We start from the raw sequence: 26,545 nt of genomic DNA on the forward strand, positions 1-26,545 counted from the left end.
CAGAAGAGAAACTAGATAACTGGGAGCTCCTAAAAATCAAACACTTATGCTCATCAAAAGACTTCACCAAAAGAGTAAAAAGACAACCTACAGACTGGGGAAGAAAAACTTGGCTATGGGAAATCTGATCAGCGTCTAATCTCTAAAATCTGCAAGATACTGCAAAACCTCAACAACAAAAAGACAACCCAGTTAAAAAATGGGCAAAGGATATGAACAGGCACTTCACCAAAGAAGACATTCAGGCAGCTAATAGACACATGAGGAAATGTTCATGATCATTAGCCATTAGAGAAATGCAAATCAAAACTACAATGAGATACCATCTCACCCAAACAAGGTTAGCATTAATACAAAACACACCAAATAATAAATGTTGGAGAGGTTGTGGAGAGACTGGAACACTTATACACTGTTGGTGGGAATGTAAAATAGTACAGCCACTTTGCAAATCGATTTGGTGCTTCCTTAAAAAGCTAGAAATAGAAGTACCATACGATCCAGCAATCCCACTCCTTGGAATATAGCCTAGAGAAATAAGAGCCGTCACACAAATAGATATATACACACCCATTTTCATTTTAGCACTGTTCACAATAGCAAAAAGATAGAAACAACCTAGGTGCCTATCAGCATGAATGGATAAACAAACTATGGTATATTCACACAGTGGAATATTATACAACAATAAAGAATGATGCATCTGCAAAATATCTCACAACATGGATGAATCTGAAGTGTGCTTCACAGTATAGTGTGAGCAATTAGGGCCACCTCACAATGTATGTATATATTTTTGTATGAGAGACTAACTTGAATTGTAAACTTTCACTTAAAGTACAACAATAAAAAAACAAGAAATAAACTCACTTAATAAATGCGACTCCGAGAAAAGCTCTACCAAAAAAAAAAGGTTGTCTATAAAAGTTTTGTGCAGTGTTTCAGCAGAAATTTATTATTTTTTATAAAAATATCCCTGTAATTATAAGAACAAAAACATTTTTCCTAAGCCCAATTTACCTGTATCAATATACCTACAAGGCTAAAACTGTATCCTAATTTACTTTTTGAACCTTCTGATATATTCTTGGAAGCCCTGGTGGCATAGTGGTTAAGTGCTACGGCTGCTAACCAGAAGGTCGGTAGTTTGCATCCACCAGGCACTCCTTGGAAACTCTGTTGGGCAGTTCTGCTCTGTCCTGTAGGATCATTATGAGTCGGAATTGACTGGATGGCAACGGTTTGTTTTTTTAATGTGCTCTGGTCAGAGCAGTCATTATTACCCAATTGCAAGGATGCTTTGAATCGTGGTTTTGTTTGCACACGCTACAAGCACACGTTGTTTTTGTTGCTGCTGGTGTTTTTTTTTTTCTTAATTTATTATTCTTGTTAAAAACATATGCAGCAAAACATACACCAATTCAATAATTTTTACATGTACAAGTCAGTGATGTTGATTACATTCTTCAAGTTGTGCAGCCATTCTTGCCCTCTTTTTCTGGGTTATTCTCCCTCATTAACATAAACTCACTGGGCCCTAAGCTTTCTGTCTAACCTTTCATGTTGCTATCAGTTTGATCCCATATAGGTAGTTCTTTTTTTTTTTTTCTAAGTCTTATTTATTTGGTTTTTGTTGTTGAGAATATATACAGCAAAACATATACCAATTCAACAGTTCCTACAAGTACAATTTAGTGACACTGATTACTTTCTTAGAGTTGTGCAAGCATTCTCACCTTCCTTTTCAAAGTTGTTCCTCCTTCATTAACATAAACTCATTGCTCCCTAAGGTTCCTATCTGATCTTTTGAGTTACTGTTGTCACTTTGATCTCATATAGATAGTTCTTAAGAGAGCATAATGCTCAAGGTGACATTTTTTACCAGTTAAGCTAAACTATTGTTTGGTTTTAAAAATACTTAAGGGCAGTAGATTCAAGAGATCATCCAGTCCCCTTGGCTCCAGAAAGTCTGGAGTCCACGATAATTTGAAATTCTGTTCTGTATTCCCCCTTTTGATCGGCATTCTTCTATAGAATCTTTGATCCAAATGTTCAGTAGTGGTTGCTGGACACTATCCAGTTCTTGTCTCGTGGCAAAGGAGGCAGTTGTGCATGGAGGCAATTAGCCACACATTCCATATCCTCCTCCTGTTCTTTACTCTCCTTCTTTCTCTGTTGTTCCACACAAATAGAGATAAATTGTCATGCATTGGATGGCCACTTGCAAGCTTTTAAGACCCCGGAGAGCAGAAGCACTAAACATGCTATTAGGCCACTTAACTGGGATATTAAGCTATTGTTTGGTTTTAACATGACCTCGGGATATTTTTGTTTTTATTTATTTATTTTATTGTTGTACTTTAAGTGAAAGTTTACAATTCAAGTTAGTCTCTCATACAAAAGTTTATACAGAGTGTTATGTGACCCTAGTTGCTGTCCCTATACTGTGACAACACACTCCTCCTTTCCGCTCGGGATATTTTTGGTTTAAGGTTTAAAGATTATCTCAGGGCAATCGTTTCAGGGGTTTGTCCACTCTCCATGGCTCCAGAAAGTCTGGAGTCTATGAGAATTTGGAATTATATTCTGTATTTTTCCCCCTTTGATCAGAATTCTTCTATGGAATCTTTGATCAAAATGTTCAATAATGGTAGCCGGGCACCATCTCTTCTGGTCTCATGGCAAAGCAGGCAGTTGTTCTTGGAGGCAATAAGCCACACATTCCATATCCTCCTCCCATTCTCTACTCTTCTTTTTCCTCTTGCTCCAGGTGAATACCAAAAAACCCATTGCCATCAAGTCAATTCCCACTCATAGCGACCCTATAGGACAGAGTAGAACTGCCCCAAAGAGTTTCCAAGGAGTGGCTGGTAGATTCAAACTGCTGACCTTTTGGTTAGCAGCAGGTTAGCGGCTGAACTCTTAACCACTGCACCACCAGGGCCCCAACATTCATTGTGCCTTGGATGCCACTTGCTAGCTTTTAAGACCCCAGGCACTGCACAATTAACTAGGAGACAGAAGCACTAAACGCGTTATTAGGCAAATTAACTGGGATATCCCATGAAACCATGACCCTAAACCTTCAGACAAAGGAACCAAATCCCATGAAGTGTTTGGTTGTACATAAGTAGCTTCAGCAGCTACTCTTTTTTTGTTTTTGTTGTAAATATATCTATCACACAATTCTGACACCAGCTGTCCCTCCCACAGCACTCTCTACCTCTCTGCTGAGTTCAGTAATTCATTGCAGTGGTCATACAGAACTCATAGACAATACTTACAATTAGAGGTTTATTGGGGAAGTAACATTACAATTCAGCATCAGGAATGACTCAGGATACAGTTCTTCCATCAGGACAGCTTCTCGGCTGTGCCCACAGGTTGGCTTCTCTTTGGTCCTCAACCTCTCAGCCCTTGCTTGACCCCTCGGACCTCTTGGGCTGGCCCGGCCTCTGCCCTGCTTGGGCAAGTGTTACAAAGCTCTTTAGCTCCACCGTTAAGAGACACCCACCCTGGCAGTAAGCCTCAGCCTGACGACACTCAGCTCTCTAATTCTGTGGCTTGGCAAGTCTTGCTCTGCCAACAAATGCCCAGAGGCACCGCACTCCACCAGCAAGCCTCCTGCCCAGGGGTGCTCAGCTTTCTCACTCCATGGGCTAGGAAGCTCACCACGGCATCTTCTGCCAGTCTCCTGGTTCTGTTGGTACCGCTTCTCTGCTGCACTTGCCACTGCTTCTCACCATCGTGTGCCATCTGTGGTGTTAACAGGTCTCTGTCTCCTGCGTCTGGGAGGTTCTCAGCACAGGGACCCCAGGTCCAAAGGGCACACTCTGCCCCTGGCTCTTCTTTCTTGGTGGTGGTGAGGGTCTTCCCTTACTCTGGGATTGGCTCTCTTTTTTAAGCCTAGTGGGATGGCAAAACTGACCAATCTCCTTGTTAAGGTTCCATACACCTTATTTGCATGGCCCACCCCCACAGGGGTTCTATACACCTTATGTGCATTCTTAGCAGGCTGTCCAACCCCCTTGGTGGGCCACAAGTGCCATATTTGCATAACCTCAACCAATCATTGTGTGGGAGTCACAAAGACTATGGTTAGAAGGGCCATATTAAGTAATTTCACTGCGCCACTTATCCTATCGCAACTGCATACCCTTTCTCTTTGAGAGCAAAGCTAAATGATACACTAATTATAGCCATCCTTGTCAGGCCCCTGACCTCCAAATTCCAGCCCCATCTATGTGAGGATAGGCTCAGGGCTTGGCTCTCTAGGGAAGTTCACATGGGTTTATATTTTGGGGAAACCCCTATTAGCATCTCTCTGAGCCCTAAGTAGGAAATTCCCTCAATGAGGCCTCTTGTGGCATACTTTTTTTTTTGTTACAGGAGCCTGTATTAGTTTTCTTTTGCTATGTAACACATTATCACAAATTTAGAGGCTTAAAACAACACCCATTTATTTTCTCACAGTTTCCATGGGTCAGGAGTCTGGGTACAGCTTACCTGGGTTCTCTGCTCAGGGTTTCACCAGGCTGAAATCAAGGCATTGGTTAGGACTGCAATCTCATCTGAGACAGAAGATCTCCTTCCACACTCACTGGTTGTTGGTAGAATTCAGTTCCTTGTGGTTGTAGGACTGAAGTCCCCATTTTCTAATTGGGGCCTGCTGGAGGATCTCTCTGAGCTTCTAGAGGCTACTCTCAGGTCCTAATACAGGGCCTTCTTAAAACCTGGCATTATCAAAGACAGCATGAGAATCTATCTCCCCATTCTGCTAAGATGGAGTCTTATAGAGTGCAGTGTAATCAGGGGAGGGATGATCCCATCACATTCACAAGACTTGCTTCCACTCAAGCAAGGGGTTACCGTATTTTTACGCAAATACTTTTGAGTGTTATACGTTTTTTGCCAAGCTTGCAACTCCCTCACGCATTATTTTACTAGGCACGTTATGAACATTATATGTGTGTAGGGGCGTTATTTACATAGGCTCATTATTTGCGGAAAAAAATATGGTATACAGGGGGTGGGGGATGTGGAGGGGATCTTGGGGGCCATCTTAGAATTCTGCTCACCACAAGGCCTCACGAGCGGCTAAAGAACCAACGCCTCAAATTGGAAGTAATACTCCCAGATACTAAATTGTTTTTTGTAGATTTTATATGCTCTTTGTAAATGTATGTTGAAATAGAAGTTATTTTCTTTAATTGATACAGAGCTGTGTTAAAAGTGGCCACCAGTGCTTACCGTGTGCTCCGATAATAGAAGAATATGCTGGAGAGGTCTTGAGATTTGTTGGCGGCATTGGCCTCTTCTTCAGTTTCACAGAGGTATGTGAAAATAATTCAGTATTTGCTTGCCTTTGTAACAGGATCTCCTGGTTATATAGCGACAGAGGGCATGGCGTTTCACCTTTTTGTGACATTCAACTTTTGGAATGCATCAATGGATGGATATTTTTATTGAGAACTAGCATTATAACAGGACTGGGAATCACAAGACCTGGGTTCTACTCCTAAATCTAGCGTTAACTGCTTTTTCTGTTCCCTCTTGTGTAAAATATATTAATAAATAAAATGAAGAAAATTAGACTGGATTATCTTTAGGATCTCTTCTAGCTCTATGGTAAATTATAGTCTAGTTTATGCTAAGTTGGAGCCCTGGCAGTAGAGTGGTTAAGTGCTTGGCTGCTAACCAAAAGTTTGGTGGTTTAAAATCACTAGCCGCTCCATGGGAGAAAGATGTGGCAGTCTGCTTCCATAAAGATTATAGCCTTGGAGACCCTATGAGGCCATTCCACTCTGTTCTGTAGGGTCGCTAGGAGTCGGAATTGACTTGATGGCAACGGGTTTAGTTTCTTTTTTGTTTTTACGCTAAACTAAAAATTTTAATTTTGGAAGAAGTGAGACATTCATGTTTAATACATATGTGTGAATGTATATGTATTAGCATATAGTACACATACACATATATAAAAGTATGCTCTGAATAATTGCTTTCAACACCATCCCCCACTCTCCTGTTCCCAGACTTGCAAAACCTATAGGTAACCACCGTTATTAATTTCTTATGTATGTATATATTTATACTATATTATGTATTTATTAATTTAGTTATATATAATACATATATATATCTGTAAGGAAAAACATATTATTTGATAATTTTAAGAAATGGTGAATTCCTTCATCAGTGTCTTTATCAAACTGTAAGTATCTATGGTGTATGTGTCATATTTTATTGTAATTCCTTTTCTCTTTTCCCTGACATCCCTTCCTACTCTGATGTTTTTTCATTTCACCTTTTCTTAGAAAAGAGCTATCTGACTTGTGGCTTGTTATTGATTTTTATTTCAATAGAATTCTGGAAAAGAATGCTATACTTTCTTTCTTTTTCTCCTTAAAAAAAAAAAAACCCAAGACTTTTGGTTAAAATATAAAAATATAGATGGAAAGAGAGAAACTGGAAAGGGAACCCCCGTACACCCGCCAGCCAGATTCAACAGTTAATGGCATTTTGCCACATGATTTCCTTTTTATATTTGGAACTTATTTTGAGAATTTTGTTCCTTTGAGCAACCCCACTTTCTTCCTTTCAGACCACATCACCTTCACTTCTGCCTATTTTGTAAATTTCCTGTCTTTAAAATATAAATTCATGAAACTTGGGTTTCTAAAGTGTTCTTTTATGGAGTTCTGCTTTGTGCTTTAAATATCAAAAATCTCCTTTGAAACCTAGCTAGATATTTTAATAATAATTTATACAACCTGATATTTTTGGATAGTAAGTAGTAGTCAAATACTTACTCACTTTTAAATTTTTTATTTTATTCAGTATTTCACAGAATCACAAATTATCAGTTTGAAGGGATGAGGTTAACTAGCCAATGGTTTCTTATGATAGATAAAATACAAAAGATTTGATTTAAACTAGTTATAAAAATCTTAAACTGAAATAATCAGAGAAACATTGATTTATATTCTGAAAAAATGTTGTGATGATTTATGTTCTTTGAAGAAATTTGAAAATATAGAAAATTATGAAGATGAAAAGTTGAAAGTATCAGCTTATCTTCTCAGAAAGAATCATGGTTTCTATTTTGGCATATTTCCTCCTGTCTTTTCCTTACTTAAGTTAATATATATTTATTATTTCATACTACATACACATTTCTATGTTATGAACTATACTCTGGTGACCTACTGCATACTGGGCTTATCTTCTAGAATCAGCAGATAGTTGCAGATCGGGTCTAGTCAGAGTTACCCTTGAAAAATCCCTTAAATCATGAGAATCTTTGTGATCTTAAAATCCGATAATTATCTAATTTTGATTGTTTTGCATTTTGTTTGTGAGGGAGGAGGTAGTGGTTAGGCAATAGGGAAAAGGAAAACACTTCCCCTTTTTTTCACTGAATTGGATTAATTCAGTACTGGTAGTAATGTGACTCTAGATTATGAGCATTTAATTTACCCAAATGCTTTGCTTCCCTTTGATTCATACATTGGCGTGTATTACAGGGATAATAATAAAAATATTTAACAACCTTAAAAAATCCCACCAGAAGCTTCCTGTGTGGCAGAGTTTCTGAAGAGAGAGTCAGGGAAATGATGCTTGGGCAGGTGGCGAGTGTTGGGAGGTTGGGGCAGCTGGCTCAGAGAAGTATCTGTTTAAGCAGGTGTGTGAGGAATTCACTATTGTAACAGTCAGGATGGCTGAACTAATGCATGGAATATCAGCTTGACAGCAGGCAATGACACATCAGATTGTCACATATGGGAGCATAGAAAAAAGTGGTGAAGAGCATGGTTTTAACCCTGGCTCCAGTACTCACAAACTGTGTAACTGTTAGTCAGTTATTTAACCTCTCTGTGCCTCAGTTTCCTCATCTGTAAAATGGGAATGCTGATAGTACCTATCTTGTAGGATTGAATGAATTAGGATTTATAAAATATGTTGAACAGAGCCTGTCACATAGTACAGTATGTTGTGTAAATATTTGTTAAATAAACAAATTTTCTTTCCCTGCAGACAGACTCCAGCAGAGAGTTTCTGCTCCTTCAAGTTAGGCTTATCTGTCCTTGGTTCAACTCACAAACCACAGTTTCATCAACCTGTACATGTTGTGGCTATAAACATTGTCAGTCCTTATTGTGGTCAATTGAGAAAATTTGGGATTTGCTCTAATTCTCTATAAGTAATTAAGGGGCTAATGGGTGACTAAGAAGTCAAATGAACAAAATTAAGATTAACACTCAGGACAGATCTAAAGTAGAAATATAATTTGAAATTCATTTTCTTGCATTAAAATTTTGTATCTTTTTTCTAAGAAGTCAGAATTTTTTATTTTTTTAAAACAAAGCAACTTTAAAGTAGCAGAAACAGAAAGAACACACATCTTAAAACTCAGGCTATATTGGTTAACTGTTTTTCATAAACCCAGTATGGAAAATGATACAATAACAGCTTGTCACTTTTCTAAGATTATAGGGTTTTATCCCCTTAGAGAGGCATGAAACTATACCATTTTTTAATTGTCCCTGTTGGCAAATTTATTTATTGTAGGATCTTTGCTATTGCATAATTTTTAATGACCCCAGTTTGTTTCTGAATTTTGAAAATGTATGATAGTTTAGCTATTCAGACTATTCAGTATTTGTATTAGTTTTCTATTGCTACTATAAACTTAGTGACTTAAAGCAACACAGATTTATTGTTTACAGTTCTGGAAATCAGAAGTCTAAATGGGCTTGCGGGGCCATGTCCCTTCCAGAGGCTGTAGGAGGAATCTGCTTCCTTGCCTTTTCCAGCTTCTAGAGGCCACCTGCATTCTTTGGCTCATGGCATCTTTCTCCATCTTCAAGGCCAGCAGCATAGCATCTTCTCTCTTGGACTCTGCTTCCATCATAACATCACTGACTTTCTATACTCTGACATTGACCGTCCTTCCTCCCTCTTATGAGGACTTTAGGATTATATCATTGGGCCCACTTAGATAATCCAGGATCCTCCCCGCATCATGAAATCCTTAATCATATTTGCAAAGCTCGTTTTTTCTATATAACATTTGTAGGTTCTAGGGATTAGGACATGGAAATTTTGGAGAGAGGGGGTCATAATTTAGACTACCACAGTGTTCGTGTTTTTTTTCTTAGGGCCTCTCATTTGGTTTACTTACTAAGTTTCAAAGAGAAAAAAAAATCTTTCTCCTTGGAACAAATAATGCAACGTGCTTCAGAGATTCCAGAGTTATGTCGTTATCTTACTGATAAATGATGTCTGCTACTTTCTCTTTCTTCTTCTTTTTTTTTCCCCTTTCCATTTCAGATCTTGGGCGTTTGGCTGACCTACAGATACAGGAACCAGAAAGATCCTCGTGCTAATCCTAGTGCATTCCTTTGATGGAAAAACAAGGAAAATCATTCATTTTCTGATCTTGTTCACCTTCTGTAACTTTTAAGTTAAGCTGATTTGCCCGCTTAATTGAGGAAACAGTATCTGAAAAATTACATTATTGACAGTGGAATTACATATTTTTGCCCTTAGGTTTCTCTAAATGTTTTTCGATTTCCGTTGCTGAAAAAAATTTGAAACTTGTGGTCTCCTCTGACCCTCAGTGGTACCTGTAACCTACTGTATTCACAGTGTCTGGCACTGTCCACTGTGGCCTTTCTTAGCATTTGTACCTACAGAAAAACTTTGTATGACACTATTGTGTTGGTCATATTGTGAATCTAAATACACATTTCACTGGAATAATTTTATGTAGCACTGTGCTGTATAGATAGTTCCTACTGGAAAAAGAGTTGACGTTTATTAAAGCTAGAAAGTATGAGATTCTATTATGTTAAATTCAATAAGGGAAATCCAAATTCCCAATGTTTCTCGTCTTTTTAGGAAAGATATGTTGTGGTGAAAATTGTTAATATAAAAGTGATACTTTAGTTCTGCTAGTCTTTTATGATTATGCTAATGTATTCTAGAAATAGCTATGTCTTTAGAAAAGTGTTGGTTTAGTTTTTGGGCTTTTACAGTTAAGTGCAATGGAGAAGTAGTCTCATGAAACTTTCTAATTTGTAACGTTTACCTTCAGCCTTCAAAATGAAACAAGTCTGCATAATTCAGAAAGTATATATAACCTTGATTGTTCTGTTATAGTAATTTGAAGTCCGAAAGAATGCATTTTTAAGCGTTACTATTAATGTGTTGGCCCATGTAGCAAAAAGATACTTGATTATCTTACAAATGGTTAAATGCCTTTTTCATCAAATTTCTCAGTATTGTAACAGCAGCTTGTCAAATCCAAGCATATTTGAATGTGACCTCCCATAATTTGAAATAGTATTGTATATTATGTTAAAAAATTAAAGAGTGGAAACCTTTCTTTATGTATGAATGTCTGACTTAAGAAGGTAATGAGAGTTGATAAATGAATTAAGTGAAATGGTTTTTTTTTTTCTTTCTGTTTTGGGTTCAAGTTGACTGACTTAGAGCTGGATATTTTTATTTCAGTGAATAACCATGGAAATGAACTTCCACCACCAAGGTCTATTGGTAGTCATCCTCACATCCTTTCTTGAAATCATCCAACTTTTAATTTCATTACCATGCTGAGAAAGTTTCTTTAAAAGAGAAGTCACTTATGTATGAAAAATATATAATTTCTTTCCTGCTACCAAAAATTACTAATTTATTGTCTTGCGCTCTATGCAGTACATGGTATTTATTGGTAATAGTCTTGATAGGTTTTAAACAAAGAGGGTAAATGATTGATCTATAGAATTTTGAAACATTTTGTGGATATATCATTTCTGTGACTCTGCAAGATCAGCTAAGTGTTATGCTTAATCTTCCAAGAAAACTGAATTGTGAACAATTCCTGTGATATCATATTGAGGTCTGGGGTACCCCTAAAAATGTTCCCACTTGTATTGTAAGATGAGGTTAGAGGAATCACATGAAGGAAGTAAGATTTTTGAATTCTGTCTTTAAGACGTCCTATATTTTCCCTGTTTGCTTTGTTACATATATTTTTTAATTGTGGTGAGTATATATAACAAAACATTTGCCGTTTCAACATATTTTACATGTACAGTTAAGTGACAATAATTGCATTCATCATGCTGCGCTTTGTTATATTTTGGTATTCTCATGAGAGTCTGAAATGTCTTAATGTAACACTTTTCTTGGTGCAAGTGAGTATGAGTACAGTGGGTTTTATTCCAGAGAGAAACAGCCCATAGCCTTGGCTTGTGCTCTAGTTGCAATGGCCTGATTTAGGTCAACCAAGTTAAAAATCAAAGTCTGGGAAGGATGAATCTTTAGGGCTACTAAACTATAGGATTATGAGAGTGGGTAATAACTGATGATTAGCCACTGAAGAAATATATTTACAAGTCCTAGGGACAGCCCTGTCAAATTCATCTGAGTTTTCAGTTCTCTGAGGGAGATCTGAAGGGGATAGATTACCCAGCCCCTTCTAGGAGGTCTCCTGTGATGTTTGTGTCTGGGTGCAGAGAGACAAAGAGCTTCTATTCCACAGTGTATCATAACATCCGCTGGAAAGGCTCTGAATAGGTTCATCCTGAATCTTGAATGGACCTCCTGGTAAGCCTACAGAGGTCATGCTGATTCCAGGGTTACATGGGGTCCCCCCTGCCTGCAGACACACAGCGTCAGGGAGGGAGAGCTTTAGATCAGGGTCTGTCCACAAATTCCAACAGATGGCTCTAAGGCAATCCAAAACCCTAGTGCTTTCTTCTAAACCTAGCATTTCTTTTAAAAAGGAACTATGCTACTTTAAAACAAACAAACAAAAAAAAACCTTATTCTCTGTTTACATATTCCATTTAAAAGAACATTCTGGAGCATTTGCTCAATCAGTGGATGCTAAAGGTGACATTTTAGCTACAGAATATAATGTTAATACAAAGAAAAAAAAATGCTAGGCTCTAATTCCCAAAATCTGAGCTCAAGTGAATTAAATTTATCGCTGATACTCTGTTATATAAGCCACAGTGCATTTGGTATGAAAACCAGCTCTGCATGTTCAACCTAAGAAATATGCTGTTGAATAGAACCTTTCAAAGAAGTAAAATGTGGCTTTTAGTTCTTAGTTTTCTTAACAATATACCTTCTTCAATTCTAAATATTTGTTTAACCCTGTTTAAGTTTATTCATCCTTTTGAAAATACACCGAGTAAAAACATGAAACTATTTCACTCTTTAGCTGGTACTAAAAAAAAGAATTTCATTTTTATGTAGTATTTCACAGGAGAAAAGAGATACCAGGCATTGTAATTTTACAAATTTGAGCATTCACATGTGAATTGTTTTGTTTTATTAGAGATGACAATAAAGTTAAATGTCAACTTTTCCAGGTTTCTGGATAAGAGAGGGAATTTGTGTAACATGGTTCTGTACTTGGTATACTTGGGGACTAGCAGTTAATTTTTATATACCAGGTTCTCTGTGCCAAATGCAGTTACAATATATGTTGTTGGTAAATGTTTTCTAAACAACTTTAAAGAAAACAACCAGCACTGCCCTTTACCCCACACCTCAACTCCACCAACAATGTAAGAGAGAAGGAGAGACAGAGAGAAGGGAAGGAGGGAGGGTGGGAGAGAGAACAGACAAAAGAGAACTCTTCATGCCCAACTTCTTAAATGTCTGATGACAGCTGGGCAATTATAACCACTGAAATATCTCTTTGAGACAGTGAGAAACAGAAAACTCAGACTTCGCTACCGTTTGTTGTTCCAGGCCTCTTCTCATCTACTGTCTTGAGGAAAACCAGCTTTGGAATTCATTTTGAAACGAGGGCTTGAGAGGGTCACCCATGAGTTAAAATATACATCAAAGAATGGACTTCGCAGTGGTATCACTAAAGGGCACAGGGGGTGCAGACTGCACTGGGTGGCACTGTCAGCGGGGTGACACTAAAATGACTGTCTATAAAGTTTTTGGGTAGTTTCAGCAGAAATTTATTATTTTTAATAAAAATATGCCTGTGCTTAGTTAAAACAACAAAAATGTTTTTCATAAGCCCAGCTTGCATGTATCATACGTACAAGGCTAAAACTGTATGCAAATTTACTTTTTAAACCTTCTAGTACTCCTGTCACAGCTGTCATCTTTCCCTAGTTGCAGTGACGCTTGGAATCACGTGGTTTTGTGTGCACGCGCTACAGGCATGCACTGTTGTTTTTGTTGCTACCGGTGTTTTTATAGTCACTGATTTTGTCAAATTTTCTGGTGTTTTAGCTACAATATTATGGTAAGTAGTATTTGTGAACCTGTATCAATAACTTTTTTGAGGATGAAGTAGTAATTAAAGGAAAAAGAGAAAATCAAAAAAGGCTTATGCTCAGTTACTAATAATGTAACTCAGTGCAGAAAGATTTTACAGAATAATATTGTTAGTATTTATATGATCTAAGAAATACTACATTTAAACAATTCATTAACTGTATCGCATATTCTGTGATTAAAATTAATAATAAACATTATTAATGATTCTGTATGGTCTAGTATGGGAAAAGGTCCATGGGGGGTGATACCATGAGGTACTGCACTTGGTGACACCAACCTTAGTGATGCCACTTGGGACTTTGACTTCATTTGGAGGCTGAAACCACTTTGTTTACTTTCAGGATCTTGCTTTTTATACGTAGTTAAGGTTACAACTTGTTAAGTGACCTTTTAATAAGTTAGGTTGAATTTATTTGGAATTTGAAGGCTAGCTCCTTGGTTAGGTACTGAAGAAAGTTCCACCCTTGCCTTAGAGCTTTCTCTGTTCTTCCTCTGAACCTCATTCTCATCAGTGATTGCTAAATATAAGGGGGCCTTAGAAGCTATTTAGAATTACTGAATGCATGAAAAAAAAATGGAGACAGACAGTCATCGATGATCATTTGAAGAAGATTGCAGGTCTAAAGCAGGTAAAAAATGGTTTAATCAGGCATGTTCATCATCTCTGTTAATGATGTTTTTAGATGATTTACGTTACCAATGTTTCTACTCAGCTGTTCGAAATAATTCACTCTAGTCTTATAGTTGGAGTTCCTGGGTGGCACAGACGGTTACATGCTTGACTACTAGCTGAAAGGTTGGTGGTTCGAACCCACCCAGAGGCGCCTCAGAAGACAGGCCTGGCGATCTGTTTCCAAAAGGTCACAGCCTTGAAAACCCTGTGTAGCATTTCTGCTCTGCACACGTGGGTCATCGTGAGTTGAAATTGACTCCTTGGCAACTAATAACAAGTCTTATAATACTCCTCCACTTTTCTGTAGTAAGTCAAGGAATGTTTTCACTTGAAATTTATTTAAACACAACTAATGAAAGATGGTGAGATGACGGGATTTTGTGGAACAGGCATTGCTAATATTTTTAAAACAACCGTTCGTATGTTTGCATATTTAGTTCTGTTTCTAACCTGCATATTTCCACATTCCTTACAGTTGCAACCATAGCATGAGTTTGTTTTCACTTAGACTTTTTCTGTTTCTCCATAATCACTACTACTGTGTTGACAACATATTGTGCTTTTTGTTATGTAACCATTATATTTGGAAACCGCCAATTTTTTGTACATTTAAATGTTGCCATACAGAACTCTTTCTGTTGAATGATTTCCTTAGAATAAATTCTCAGAAGTAGAGGAGACTGGGTCAAAGTCAATCGATGTCTTCTATGACTCTTGCTCTGTGTTGCTTTAACGCTCTTCTGTGGGGAAAGTCATTTTCCTGCCAATTTGACATTTGATTTCCCCAAAGATTTATTTATATGTGTTGTTCAAATAACATTTTGTCATTTAATACATTTTAAGGACTTAGCAGTTTTTTTCACGTCAGTCGTGTGAAAAAATAAACATTATTTTGCTGTAAGGCAGTCCCTGGGTTATGAATGAGATTCGTTTCTAAGTGTGTCTTTAAGTTGAATTTGTAGGTAAGTAGGAACAGGTGCATATGATTCTTATTTAGCCTTACTTTAGTGCAAGAAAAGGCTCAAAGTCTTTTCCATGATTTAAAAGCTGCACGTAGCAGCAAGTGAGGGTGATTGTGATGAAGAATTTGTTGTGAGTAGGGGGTTGGTTCACTCATTTCAAAGTGAGGGCAAATTTACATAACATTAAAGTCAGTCGCTTGTAACCCAGGCATTGCCTGTACTTGAATCACTTTGTTGTCATTTAAAATATTTGCTTATAGAAACGAAGCCTCATTTTTCCTTCCATAAACCCTCAGAAAGCTTTCTAAGTGCAGTGTTTTACCTTTTTCAGCAGTTACAGGTTATCTGCTTATGAGAAAGGAGCTGATTCCCACTGGTGATACTTTTGCTGAGGATTTGTATGTCATTCAGTCAACGACATATGCTCAGCATCTACTGATGCATAGCTCTTTGACAGTCACTGTGAGAAACATAGAAGTATTTAAGATACATTATCTTCCCTGGAACCATAATGCCAAAGGATCTGTTCAGAAAAGATCCATTCAAAGAAGTTAAACAAGACAAAAGATGAGCAATATGCAAAGCATTATGTATAGACACCACTACTCTTCACGGGCCAAAGAAGTCAGTGGGGACTGGGCAATAAAGGAATTTCATATAACAATGAGTATGAGATTAAATAAGTAGTGAAGAAGTAAATACACAGGTCTTTTTTGTTAGGCAGAATGTATACTTAAAAGTAGCTAAAGCCTGCTTTATGCCATACTCTCACAACTTTTCCAAACATAAGTAGTAACCTTTGATTTCTATCCTATCAACATGGTGTCACTGCCTTTCTCTTAGCCAGTCACATTTTGGCAAAGAAGATGGAAACATTGAGACCCTTGCTGTTTCCAATTCAAGCTAAATTTATTCCATGTTCCTATGTAGAACCTCGAGAGACCACAACTATTATACGGCTAATTCTCAGGATTTCTTAAGGGTGTATTTTGGGTGCAGGTGTACTTTGATGACCTTTCCATTGTTGCTCAGTCTACTGAAGTAGGAGGCTACCAGCCAGAGGCTTTCCCTGAAAGCATTAAGTGCTTTGTTGGGTAAAATCTGACTAAAATTGAATTACTAATTAATTAAAGTGTGTATATTCGAGTTCCTGGCCAGGGTGGAGAAGGATTGTCTCCAAGTAGGTACTTGGTTTTCTCGTCATGCCTTTCTACCATACTTTTTCATACTAAAGCATATGCAATTTGATACTTCTGTTGATTAAGCTCGTGTCTTTTTTTTTTTTTGCTTGTCTACTTTTAGTGACCCAGTGAAAACCTGCAGTGTAGTAAGATGTCAACTTTGTCTTTGATCTTCACTGAATAAATTTTGTCTTATCCCTTCCTTGAGCATCTTTTATGTGCCCAATAGTCTTATTTGGTGAAAAAAAGAAAAACCTCATGGTAAACACCCGCAAAAGGATTTATTTTTTTTTAAATTATGATTCATTATTGTAGTATATAATGTTGTTTTCATACATGTATACTTGAAACCAAACTTTAAAAAAAAAAACAACAAAATAGCTGTCATAACATTAAACTATAATCTGGATGTAACCAGTGCTCCTGCATTCTCCAAAGTCTTCAGAATCTCTGGTTTCCAAATCTTAAGGCCTAATATGGTGGGAAGAGCTTGCAGATTTTTATTTTCTTTACAATTCAGTCTTCAGTAACTTGAGAGCTTTCCTCATGTTGTCAAGCACTAATATGGGAAAAAGTTAAGAGTCAAGATGCCACCAGTGGTTATACCGATAGAGTCAGTCAGTCCACCAAACTTGGGTACTCTATTCACTGCTTAGTGAGGTGCTGTTTTCTTCTTAGGATGAACAGTTAATAACTTTATTATCAAAATTTTCCCTAAAATTATGCAAAATAGCTTTTGTTGCATTCAAGTCTCTTTACCATATTCATTCCTTTCCAAATTTTCTCCACCCTCCAACTCCAGAATAGTCCCTTTATAAATTCCACTGGCAGAAAATAATTTTGGCTACTTCAGAAGTAAATTTTAAATCATATTTGTAAGAAATAGGTGTTTGTAGCTACTACAACTTATTTCGGAAGTAGGTGGAACATAAGTTATAAACAATAGCAAACCAAGTGCTTTACACATACAAATTCACGTAATCATCCCAAAACTATTAGTACTTCATGTTGTAGATGATGAAACAAGCGCAGAGAAGTTGAGTAGCTTGCTCTAGATAACACAGCTAACAAATGGTGGAGCTATTGCTCCAGAGGCCAGACTTTACTAGCTCACTATTCTGTCTGTAGCAAGTCATGAAAATGATTATTAAAATAAGATGTCCATGTGATGGAAAGGCACTGAGCACCTGCTTATTCATTCCTTCTATAATATTTATTAGTTTATTCTACAAGACACTATGATAGTACCTGTGCAAGATAACTGACTTTAAGGAGTCCAAAATCTTATTAAGACATTTGCTACCATCTAAAAGAATGGCAAATACTTAAAATGTGCTACCCTAATCCTCCCAGTACCTCTTGTAGACATTGCTAATGGACAATGATAATCTTTCTGCTACCCAGACGCAACCTCACAATCCTTCCCAACACAATGTTCTAGGTCTGTGCTGCCGAACAAAAATTTCTGGGATGATGGAATAATCAGTGTCTGTGCTTGCAAGCACTGGAAATGTGGCTAGTGTGACTGAGGAACTACATTTTTTAACTTTAATTTTAATTAATTTAAATCTAGATAGCCACATGATTAATGGCTACCATATTAGAAAGCACAGTTCTAGGCAGCCACTACCACTAACTAACTGATCTGAATTGCTCCCTAGGATGAAACCTAATTTTCTTTCCCAGGAGGAGTAATCAGATGTTACATTTGGGTACCTTGTCTGCCTTAAGTCTCCAGCTTTTTTCTCCAATAGTTAAGCGCTTGGCTGATAACTGAAAGGTCAGCAGTTCAAACTCACCAGCCACACCATGGAAGAAAGGTGTGGCAGTCTGCTTCCGTAAAGATTTACAGCCTTGGAAACCTATGCGGGGGGGCAGTTCTACTCTGTCTCTATTGAGTTGGAATTGACTTGATGGCAGTGGGTTTGGGATGCCTGTGTCAGGGAAAGTGAGTGAGCAACGATTTAGATCCTTCTTTCCTATTGATTTTGAAAATTAAACTTGAATTCAACTTCAACAAGCTGGACTAAATTATTTCACTTTTGTTATTTGGGGAAAAAAATAGCATATAGATTACTGCAACTATTGCACTCAATTTTGTGGTAGAAGGAATTCTATGTTGGAGCCCTGGTGGTACAGTGGTTAAGAGCTCAGCTGCTAACCAAAAGGTCAGCAGTTTGAATCCACCAGCGGCTCCTTGGAAACCTTATGGGGCAGTTCTACTCTGTCCTATAGGGTCGCTAGGAGTCGGAATCGACTCGATGGCAACAGGTTTGGTTTTTTTTGTTTTTGGTGCCTAAGAGAAAGCTTGAAAAGCAGTTAATGTTTATATACGGTCATAGAATTCTCTTAAAGAAGAAGATACCTAATCTAAATAATTCATCTCCAGTTGAGGTAAGAAAGATGGAGAATGAGTGTGATTTGCCCAAGGACACAGGCTACTTAGAGTCAAACTGATTCTCTGGTGTCTCAGAGCAGAGCTTTTTCTCACCTCCCCATGTGGCCTCTAATCCCATTACTACAGCAGTAGAAATGTTGAAAGGAGGTAAACTTACAGAGTGCTACATCTGAAGGCTCATAAGCATAGAGACGATTTGAGTATCTTCCAGTGATGTCGGCTCTAACTGTCAGGGACGGGTCTGCAAAGAAAATGCAAAAGGAAATGGAGCGCTTTGTTTCCGAGTAGCCCCCTAAGACTACATACATACCCTTGTCCTGTGAGAGGAACACTGGGTTCCCCATCCCCTTAAGTTCTACTCCATCCTCTCTGCTCCCCTGCCTCTGAAGCCAGTAGCTAAAGCAGGCCAAGAACATTCAACAGCTGCACAGTGCTATTTGTGGAAAATGTTACGAACCCTGCTGTCATCTATAGCAATCTGACAACAGAATAATATGTATTTGGGGTGGGGAGGGTTGGTTGGTTTTTTCGTGAAAATCTTAGCAATCTCTAAACTCTTAAAGTGATTACGTTGTAGTTGAAATGGGTTACCAAGAACAACCTAGATGATTAGGAACACACATCCAATGCCACTTTTCAAAACAAAAGGTTTTTTAATGACTAAAAGAATGCAAGCCCTTAAGAACAGCAAAGATCAAATAAGAATGTAGTGTCCCTCTCTATTTTTTACTTGATTGTTAACTGGCTACATTTTAAAAATAGAGACTTAAGAGTCTTCCCTTACATTTACATATATTTATCTAGTTTTAAATCTGTTTTTTCATATTTTATGTTTAAATTATCAAATTAATAAGAAAAAAAGATATTTTAAAAATAAGGTGCATTTAAAGGGGAGATATCAGATTGTGGAGAGTCTAAAAATTGCTTTTGCAAGAGATGATTGAAGGAGCCTAAGACATATGTCCTGGAAACAAGATGAAGAAGGCTGTGAGAACCATCTGCAAGTATGCAAAGTCTATTGCTGGTACTTTGGGGTGTTTTTTCAGAAGGCTGGATGAGGACCAAGAGATTATACATTACAATAAGCAGATGTTCATTTGTTCAACGAATACTTAAAGACCTACCATGTTTCTGTTGGTGCAGAGGATACAAAGACATGGTCTAATCCTTTGTAATGAATCAACACAAGAAGGACTTTTTAACACCCGACCAGTGGTTCACAGCCCTAGCTATACATTGGAATCACCTGGAGAGGATTTAAAAAATACTGAATCTTGGCTCCTCTCCCCCTCTTCCTCCAAGATTCTGATGTAATTGATTTCGAGGTGTGGCCTGGGTGGTGATTCTAATGCACTAATTCTAGTGTAACCAGAATGGAGAACTAAGTTACAGCAAGCTGCCTCAGAGTTGGTTCTTATGACTGAAGGTATGGAATGTGGATTAAAATGGTCTCTGACAGGGATACTGTAAAAAGAATTCCTGCACTGGATGCAACCAGATGATCTCTAAAAGGAGTCCCTAGGTGGTGCAAATGGTTAACGTGCTCAGCTGCTAACAAAAGGCTGGAGGTTCAAGTCCACCCAGAGGCACCTTGGAAGAAAGGCTTGGAGATCTAAATCAGCTACTGAAACCCCTATGAAGTGCAGTTCTACTCTGACACACATGCAGCTGCCATGAGTTGGAATCAACTCAATGTCACCTGGTTACTGGTTAAATGTTCTAAATCCTGACAGATATAAATTAGTCTCTAAAATTAGTGCTTTAGTTCAGACTTCTTCCTTTTTTCCCTTTTCACTTGTTCTTCTTATGTTATACATTTAATTTAAACTTCGATGAATTATATAGGTGAACTGCTTGACTAGAGTTCTGCTATGTGATAGATTAAATTATTGATTGTCCTTATATCAGTATGATTTTATCGAAGCCAACTTTGATCCATTCATTCAGTCATTCAACAAATATATACAGAGAGGCTACCTACCACAGGGCCATGATGGGAATATGATGGTGAGCAGAAAAGATATGGTCCCTGGCCTTATATTCCCATGGAATATAAATAAATTTCAAGTATTTATTAATTACTCAATAAATGCAGAATTATAAGTGAGGAAAGTGCTAACAATGAGAGAACATGGGGCTACAAGAGCATATAGTGGGGATTTGACGGGGTCAGTGAATGACAGTGATGACTGAGGAGTTAACTACGTGACTTGGAGGTGGGGAGAAAAACAGGAACAGCTTTCCTGTAGACGGAGCAGCATATGGAAAGTACCAGAGGCTGGCAGGAGCATGGCTCCTTTGATTTTTCTTTTTCCTCCCAGCTCATATTCCTTACTTTCCTAAAAACACTTACCAAAATGTTAGGAAGAAATTCCAGCATATAAGTTGAAACTTTGCTTGATTAAAAATAAATACTTAATAGGCCTGATGTGATTAGGAAAATAATCAATACATTTAAAGAGTTAACAGGGTTCTTCCTTCTTAAATGTATTTGTGGCAGAAATTGAAAAATCAGAATTAGCAGATGAGAAAAAAATGTCATCCATGGAAATAGAAGAGTGAAAATATGTTGTGAAATTTAGAGAAATGTTATACTCCTTGCTTCAGCTTAGTAGTTACATTGACCAAGGTGTGGCGGGGGGCGGGGGCAGGACAGAGGAAGGGATAAGGCAGCTCTTGTGTATCTTTAGGATGTCTTTCATCTCATTGTCACTTCCACTTACCAACAAACAGAATCCTGGGGACATACTGGCCATCAGGGGAAAGGTGCTTGTCAGTTGTTTCATACTAGATTTTAAAAAAATTAAAAAAGCAGCTTTTAGTTTGTTTGCTCTTTAGTTATTTTCAAACTTGTTAATCCCCCCCAAAAAAAAAAAGTATCTAATGCTGGGCCAGGCACCATAAGATACCTTAAGACACATCTCTTTCACAAAGAATTTATAATATAGATGAAGAGACAAGTTACATGTATGAAATAAAATAGAGTCGAATGTGAAGCAGAATATGAGGTAAAGAGCTGGATGTATGTGATAAAGAACAAAAAGTTCAAGAAGGGAGAATATGGAAGAAGCTATAGTGCTTGGACGGGGAGCCCTGGTGGCACAGTGGTTAAGACCTACGGCTGCTAACCAAAAGGTTGACAGTTTGAATCCACTAGCTGCTCCTTGGAAACCCTATGGGGTAGTTCTACTCTGATCTGTAAGTTGCTATGAATCAGTATCTACTCGTTGGCAATGGGTTTTATAGCGTTTGGAAGGAGCCCTGGTGGCGCAGTGGTCAAGTGCTAGACTGCTAATCAAAAGGTTGGCAGTTCAAACCCACCAGCCGCTCTGTGGGAGAAAGATGTGGCAGTCTGTTCCCGTAAAGATTACAGCCTTGGAAACCCTGGAAGACAGTACTGCTCTGTTCTATAGGATTGCTATGAGTAGGAATTGATGGCAGTGGGTTTTGGTTTATAGTGTTTGGAGCAGACTCTTGGATGAGGTAGGAATGAGATACCCAAACCCGAACCCACTACCACTGATTCAATTCCAACTCATAACGAGCCTATAGGACAGAGTAGAACTGCCCCATAGGGTTTCCAAGGCTGTAAATCTTTATGGAAGCAGACTGCCACATCTTTCTTCCACAGAGCAGTTGGTGGGTTAAAACCACCAACCTTTTGGTTAGCAGTCGAGTGCTTAACCACTGCGCCACCAGGGCTCCTTGGGATGAGATAGATTAATGAAAAAAGGAGACGTCAGTTTTGGAGAAATTACGATAACAGGATTATCTTGAGCGTTCATCTATCCATTTGTCAATTCTTCATTAGCATTTTAAAAACTTAGTCAGCAAGTTGCAGTGCTTATTTTTAATGAATGCGCAGTCTATTGGAAGATACAGGCAGGAAAACTAATGCTAAGGATCTGTGGGTGAAATGTTATAATAAAGGATATGCAGGTGCAGTGGGCACACAGAACAGGGCATTTGACCCGGTCTGTAGGTTCTAGTAGGAACTTCTGAAGAAGGTAAAGAGGAATCGATAAAAAAAATCAATAGGGATCAGTCACGTGGAAAGGGAGAAGGCTACTCCAGGCAGGAGAAGAGCATGCCATTTGGCATGGAGAGGGAAAGGCATGGCACTTTCTTATAGGACCAAGTGCTTAGGAAGAACTGAGGCACAAGGGATGTATGAAGGCAGTGGTGAGAGAAGATACTAGAGAGCTGCTTCAGGGGCCAGCTCATGAATGGCCTTGCACTCCATGCCACAGTGTTTTCATTTGTTCAGAAATAGAGCCCCCAAAGGGATATCAGAACAGGTAGAATGATTTCAACTTGGCCTTTTCAGTAATTACCCTGACAGCCATGTGAGGTTTATATGGGGAATATCTTATAGACAGGGAGCCATTTAGTAATATTGCAGTAAACGAGGCAAAAGTGAAGATGTCTCACAGTAAAATAAGGGTCCTGAGTTTATAAGGAAGTGACCAATAACAGGGATATTTAGAAGTTAGACGCACAGGGCTTCTTGACTGATTGGCCATTGGAGGTGAATAGGAGAGTCTAATTGGAGCCCTGGTGGCACAGTGGTTAAGAGCTTGACTGCTAACCAAAAGGTCAGCAGTTTGAATCCACCAGCCGCTCTTTGGAAACCCTATGGGGCGGTTCTACTCTGTCCTATAGGGTTGCTATGAGTCAGAATCGACTCAGTGGCCATGGGTTTGTTTGTTTTTTTGGTTAATCTAGAAGAGGGCCACTTTTGGTGAGACAGGGAATAGAGAAAGAAGAGCCATTTGACAAGCACAGAGTGAGATGATACATTTAGTGCTGAACGTGTTGAGTTTAAGCTAATTATGGGATATCTGGAACATGGTTGGACCCATAGATTAAATGTTGTTGAGTGTTTGGGGAAGATGTGGGAGTTATCAGTGTGTAGTTATTGATTAACGGTGGGTATACCTAAAGCTGTCCAGAGAGAATATAAATTATAAAAAGAGAAGTACATCAAGGACAGGTTCACCAAGTCACTAACATTAAAGGAAGGAAAGAGGAAGAGGAGCCTGTGGAAGGGAGGTGAGGAAGAACGGCCAACCTGTGAAGAGGAAGAGACAGAAACAGAGGAAGGGAGGGAGGGAGAGAGGGAAAAAGAAAACATAAGGTTAAGTAGAGTTGAATTTTATAGAGCCTGTTTTTATATTGAGTAAAAAAAAACACTTGCAAAGAAAAAAAGCTTACAAATCAGTTATGGTTATATGTGGACAGCCAGAGAGCTGCCTCTTCTTTGGAGAGAGGAGACAAGGAAAAAGAATGGGTTTGGAGCAGCCAGGACTGTAGGAGGGGCACCGGCTTTTGTGTATGTGCAGTAATTTGCAAAATATAAAACCTTTCAATTATTATAGCAATAGAGAAAAGCCTGATCACAGGGGAATATTTCTCAGGCAACCTAAAATGACTAATTACTAAATAAAAACATAGACATGCAAGGTAGATTATGAATAAAATAAAATATCTTTTCTCTTTCCAATCTATGAGATGGAGTATTTGGAACAGATCCCAATTAATGCAGTATGACTAAGACATACAGGAATGGATGAACTCAATCATCCATTTCAGATAACGAGGCATGGAGAAATGTCAGTGACGATGAAAAGTAAACTTACCACTAGATTGAGGAGGACAAACTGCTCTGCCAGTTTCTGGATTTCTCTATTTTCAGCAAATACTTTCTTTAAAGCTATAATGAAATGAGTGGTCATTGAGTACCATGTCGTCATTGGTGAAACTATTGTTCTCTGTTATATTTTAAGTTGAACTGTATTTTAATACAGTATTCTACTTTGCCCTTTCAGCAAATGATCAGTGAAATAATACCTATGTCATTGACTGCCTTTCCTTTTTTATATTCACTCATTCATTTATTCATCCACTTACTTTTTCTCAGTCCATATTTACTGAGTGGCTACTATGTGGTAGGCACTGTTCTATGCACTGGGGATAGAGTGTAAAACAAAAACCAACAATGTGCTTTCCTCATGGAACTGAAATGCTTGTGTGGGAGACAGACCATAAACAAGTAAGCAAATAAATATGTAACAATTTCAGGTTGGAGATATGTACTCTGAAGAAAAATAAAACAAAGTGAGGGGCTTAGAAGCTATGAGGAAGTCAGGGAAGACTTCCCTGAGGAGGTGACATTAAGTGAGGGAGTGATCCATTCTGAGGTTTAGGGGCTAGGTCACTCTCAGCAGAGGGAACTAACTGTAAGAGCAGGGGGCCTGAGGTGGGAGTGAAGTTGGATGTTGGAGGAACGGCACTAAAGCCAGGCCAGGTAGAGTGGAGAGAGCAAGGGGAGAGTGGTAGGAATGGAAGGATAGCCAGGGCCAGATTATTATTATGTATTATTATTATTGTAGGCTATGGCTGGGAATTTGGATTTAATTTTACCTGTGATGAGAAGCCACTTGAGCACATGAGTGATAGGACTGGATTTATGTTTAACAGCCTTACTTGGGGTTCCGTGTGGAGAATCTGACTAGAGAGACTACTTAGGTGGCCATTAAAGTATTCTAGGTGAGATGTGATGTTGGCTTGGACCAGGGCAGTAGCAATCGTGAGTGGTTGAGTGTGGGCCAGACCAGCTACATAATACTCAGGGCCTAGTTCAAAATGAAAATGCAAGCCCTTTGTGCAAAAATTATTAATAATTTTCAAGGTAGTGACAGCAAACCATTAAACCAAGTGTGCGGCTTTTCTAAATGTAGGGAACTTAGTTGGCCCCGGATTTAGGTTATATTTTAAAGATAAAGCCAACAGGATTTGCTGATGTATTGGATGTGGCATATGATAAAAACAAAGAAGTTAAAGATAAACCCATTTTTACTATATAAAATATTCTTTCTTACTCAACTGAGTAGGTGTTAAGGATACAAAGATGAATGATCTGAACTTTGCCTCTAAATCTAAAAGTCTATAAAAGAAAATCATATTTTGAAGAAGAAATTACCTTGACTGTGTGGGCATTCATCCAAGTGATGAATAATCATCAAGGGTTTGTTGCTTTAAGAAACAAAGAGATTGAATAATTTTTAATGAGTAGGATTTCATGTAGTTAAATATCACTAGATGGTGCTCTTGAGAGCTTTGCCCAGAGTTCTGTGAAACCCTTGTCTTTACCTTGTCTTGGATTTGTATAAAGCTTCTTCGTATGTCTGAGTCCAGATGAGTTGATCACCCCAACCTAGAGCAAAATGAAACAGCATATTTAAAGCTATTATAACCTCAGACCCAAAGCTGTTGAAAAACAATGGTAAAAACAGGGATAAATATACATTCTATACTAAAGAAGAAAAATCTCTGAAGAAAGTAGAAATAGATATAAACCATGATACATCTAGAAGGACAGATACCAAAATATATTCATCACACAAGTCTCCGCACCAAGAGCAAGGACATCTTTCCCAACTAAGCAGTGACTGGAAACCAACAAGAAGCAGATTCCTACCTCTGGAGAGGGTCTGGGGCAGTTTGGGTCCAGAGTCTTTTGTGTCCTTTTTAGCCCCAGGTTTGACTGTGGTTTCTTTGGCCAGAGTATAGGAGAGGGCCACAAGGAGCAAGAACGCTGACGCTGATATCTTCTCCATGGCAAATCTGATATGGAAAACAAAAAAATAAGAAGGCAATAAAGCAAAAATGAATTAGCCGTCTTCAGTGTCTTCAGATTGCATCACATCAATGGGATACAACAGGAACTGAGGCTCTGCTGAGATGGAGCACGTGTGATTGAAGTGAAAAGCTACCTTCCACAGGGTTTTTCGAAGAATATGAAGTATGTGTGTCTGCCGGCCTGCCTGCCTATTTAACTTCTGTCTGTCTCTTTCTGTCTATCTCTATATAGATATAGATCAATATGATATAGGTATAAAGATGTAGATTTATATAGAGGTAGATATCTCTATATAGATACAGATTTATTATATATATATATATTTAATATACATATATGGAGCCCTAGTGGCAGAGTGGTTAAGAGCTTGGC

General features: G+C 38.2%; 2 protein-coding genes across 4 annotated transcripts in view; one reads left to right on the forward strand and one right to left on the reverse strand.

Annotated features, from left to right (window-relative positions):
- TSPAN13 (tetraspanin 13) overlaps positions 1-14,917 on the forward strand; it is a 39,258-nt gene extending 24,341 nt beyond the window's left edge. Inside the window, exons 5-6 of one of the 2 annotated variants that reach the window (XM_004377423.2) lie at positions 5,220-5,333; positions 9,331-10,429. In XM_004377423.2, coding sequence (XP_004377480.1) covers positions 5,220-5,333; positions 9,331-9,405 — 189 coding nt within the window. In that variant the 3' untranslated portion in view covers positions 9,406-10,429. Of the gene's footprint in view, positions 1-5,219; positions 5,334-9,330; positions 10,430-12,768 lie in introns of those variants that run through there. The other variant, XM_023732278.1, reaches the window with a different exon arrangement.
- Positions 14,918-16,465: 1,548 nt separating this feature from the next.
- LOC101351239 (anterior gradient protein 2 homolog) overlaps positions 16,466-26,545 on the reverse strand; it is a 23,035-nt gene continuing 12,955 nt past the window's right edge. The window contains exons 2-8 of one of the 2 annotated variants that reach the window (XM_023732280.1): positions 26,012-26,157; positions 25,684-25,747; positions 25,514-25,566; positions 24,171-24,244; positions 21,255-21,318; positions 18,689-18,772; positions 16,466-16,692 (exon numbers count right to left, since the gene is read on the reverse strand). In XM_023732280.1, the coding sequence (XP_023588048.1) occupies positions 16,643-16,692; positions 18,689-18,772; positions 21,255-21,318; positions 24,171-24,244; positions 25,514-25,566; positions 25,684-25,747; positions 26,012-26,157 (535 nt within the window). In that variant the 3' untranslated portion in view covers positions 16,466-16,642. Of the gene's footprint in view, positions 18,773-21,254; positions 21,319-24,170; positions 24,245-25,513; positions 25,567-25,683; positions 25,748-26,011; positions 26,158-26,545 lie in introns of both variants that reach the window. The other variant, XM_023732279.1, reaches the window with a different exon arrangement.

The sequence above is a fragment of the Trichechus manatus genome, unplaced genomic scaffold (assembly GCF_000243295.1).
Source record: "Trichechus manatus latirostris isolate Lorelei unplaced genomic scaffold, TriManLat1.0 scaffold00050, whole genome shotgun sequence".
NCBI lineage: Eukaryota > Metazoa > Chordata > Mammalia > Sirenia > Trichechidae > Trichechus > Trichechus manatus.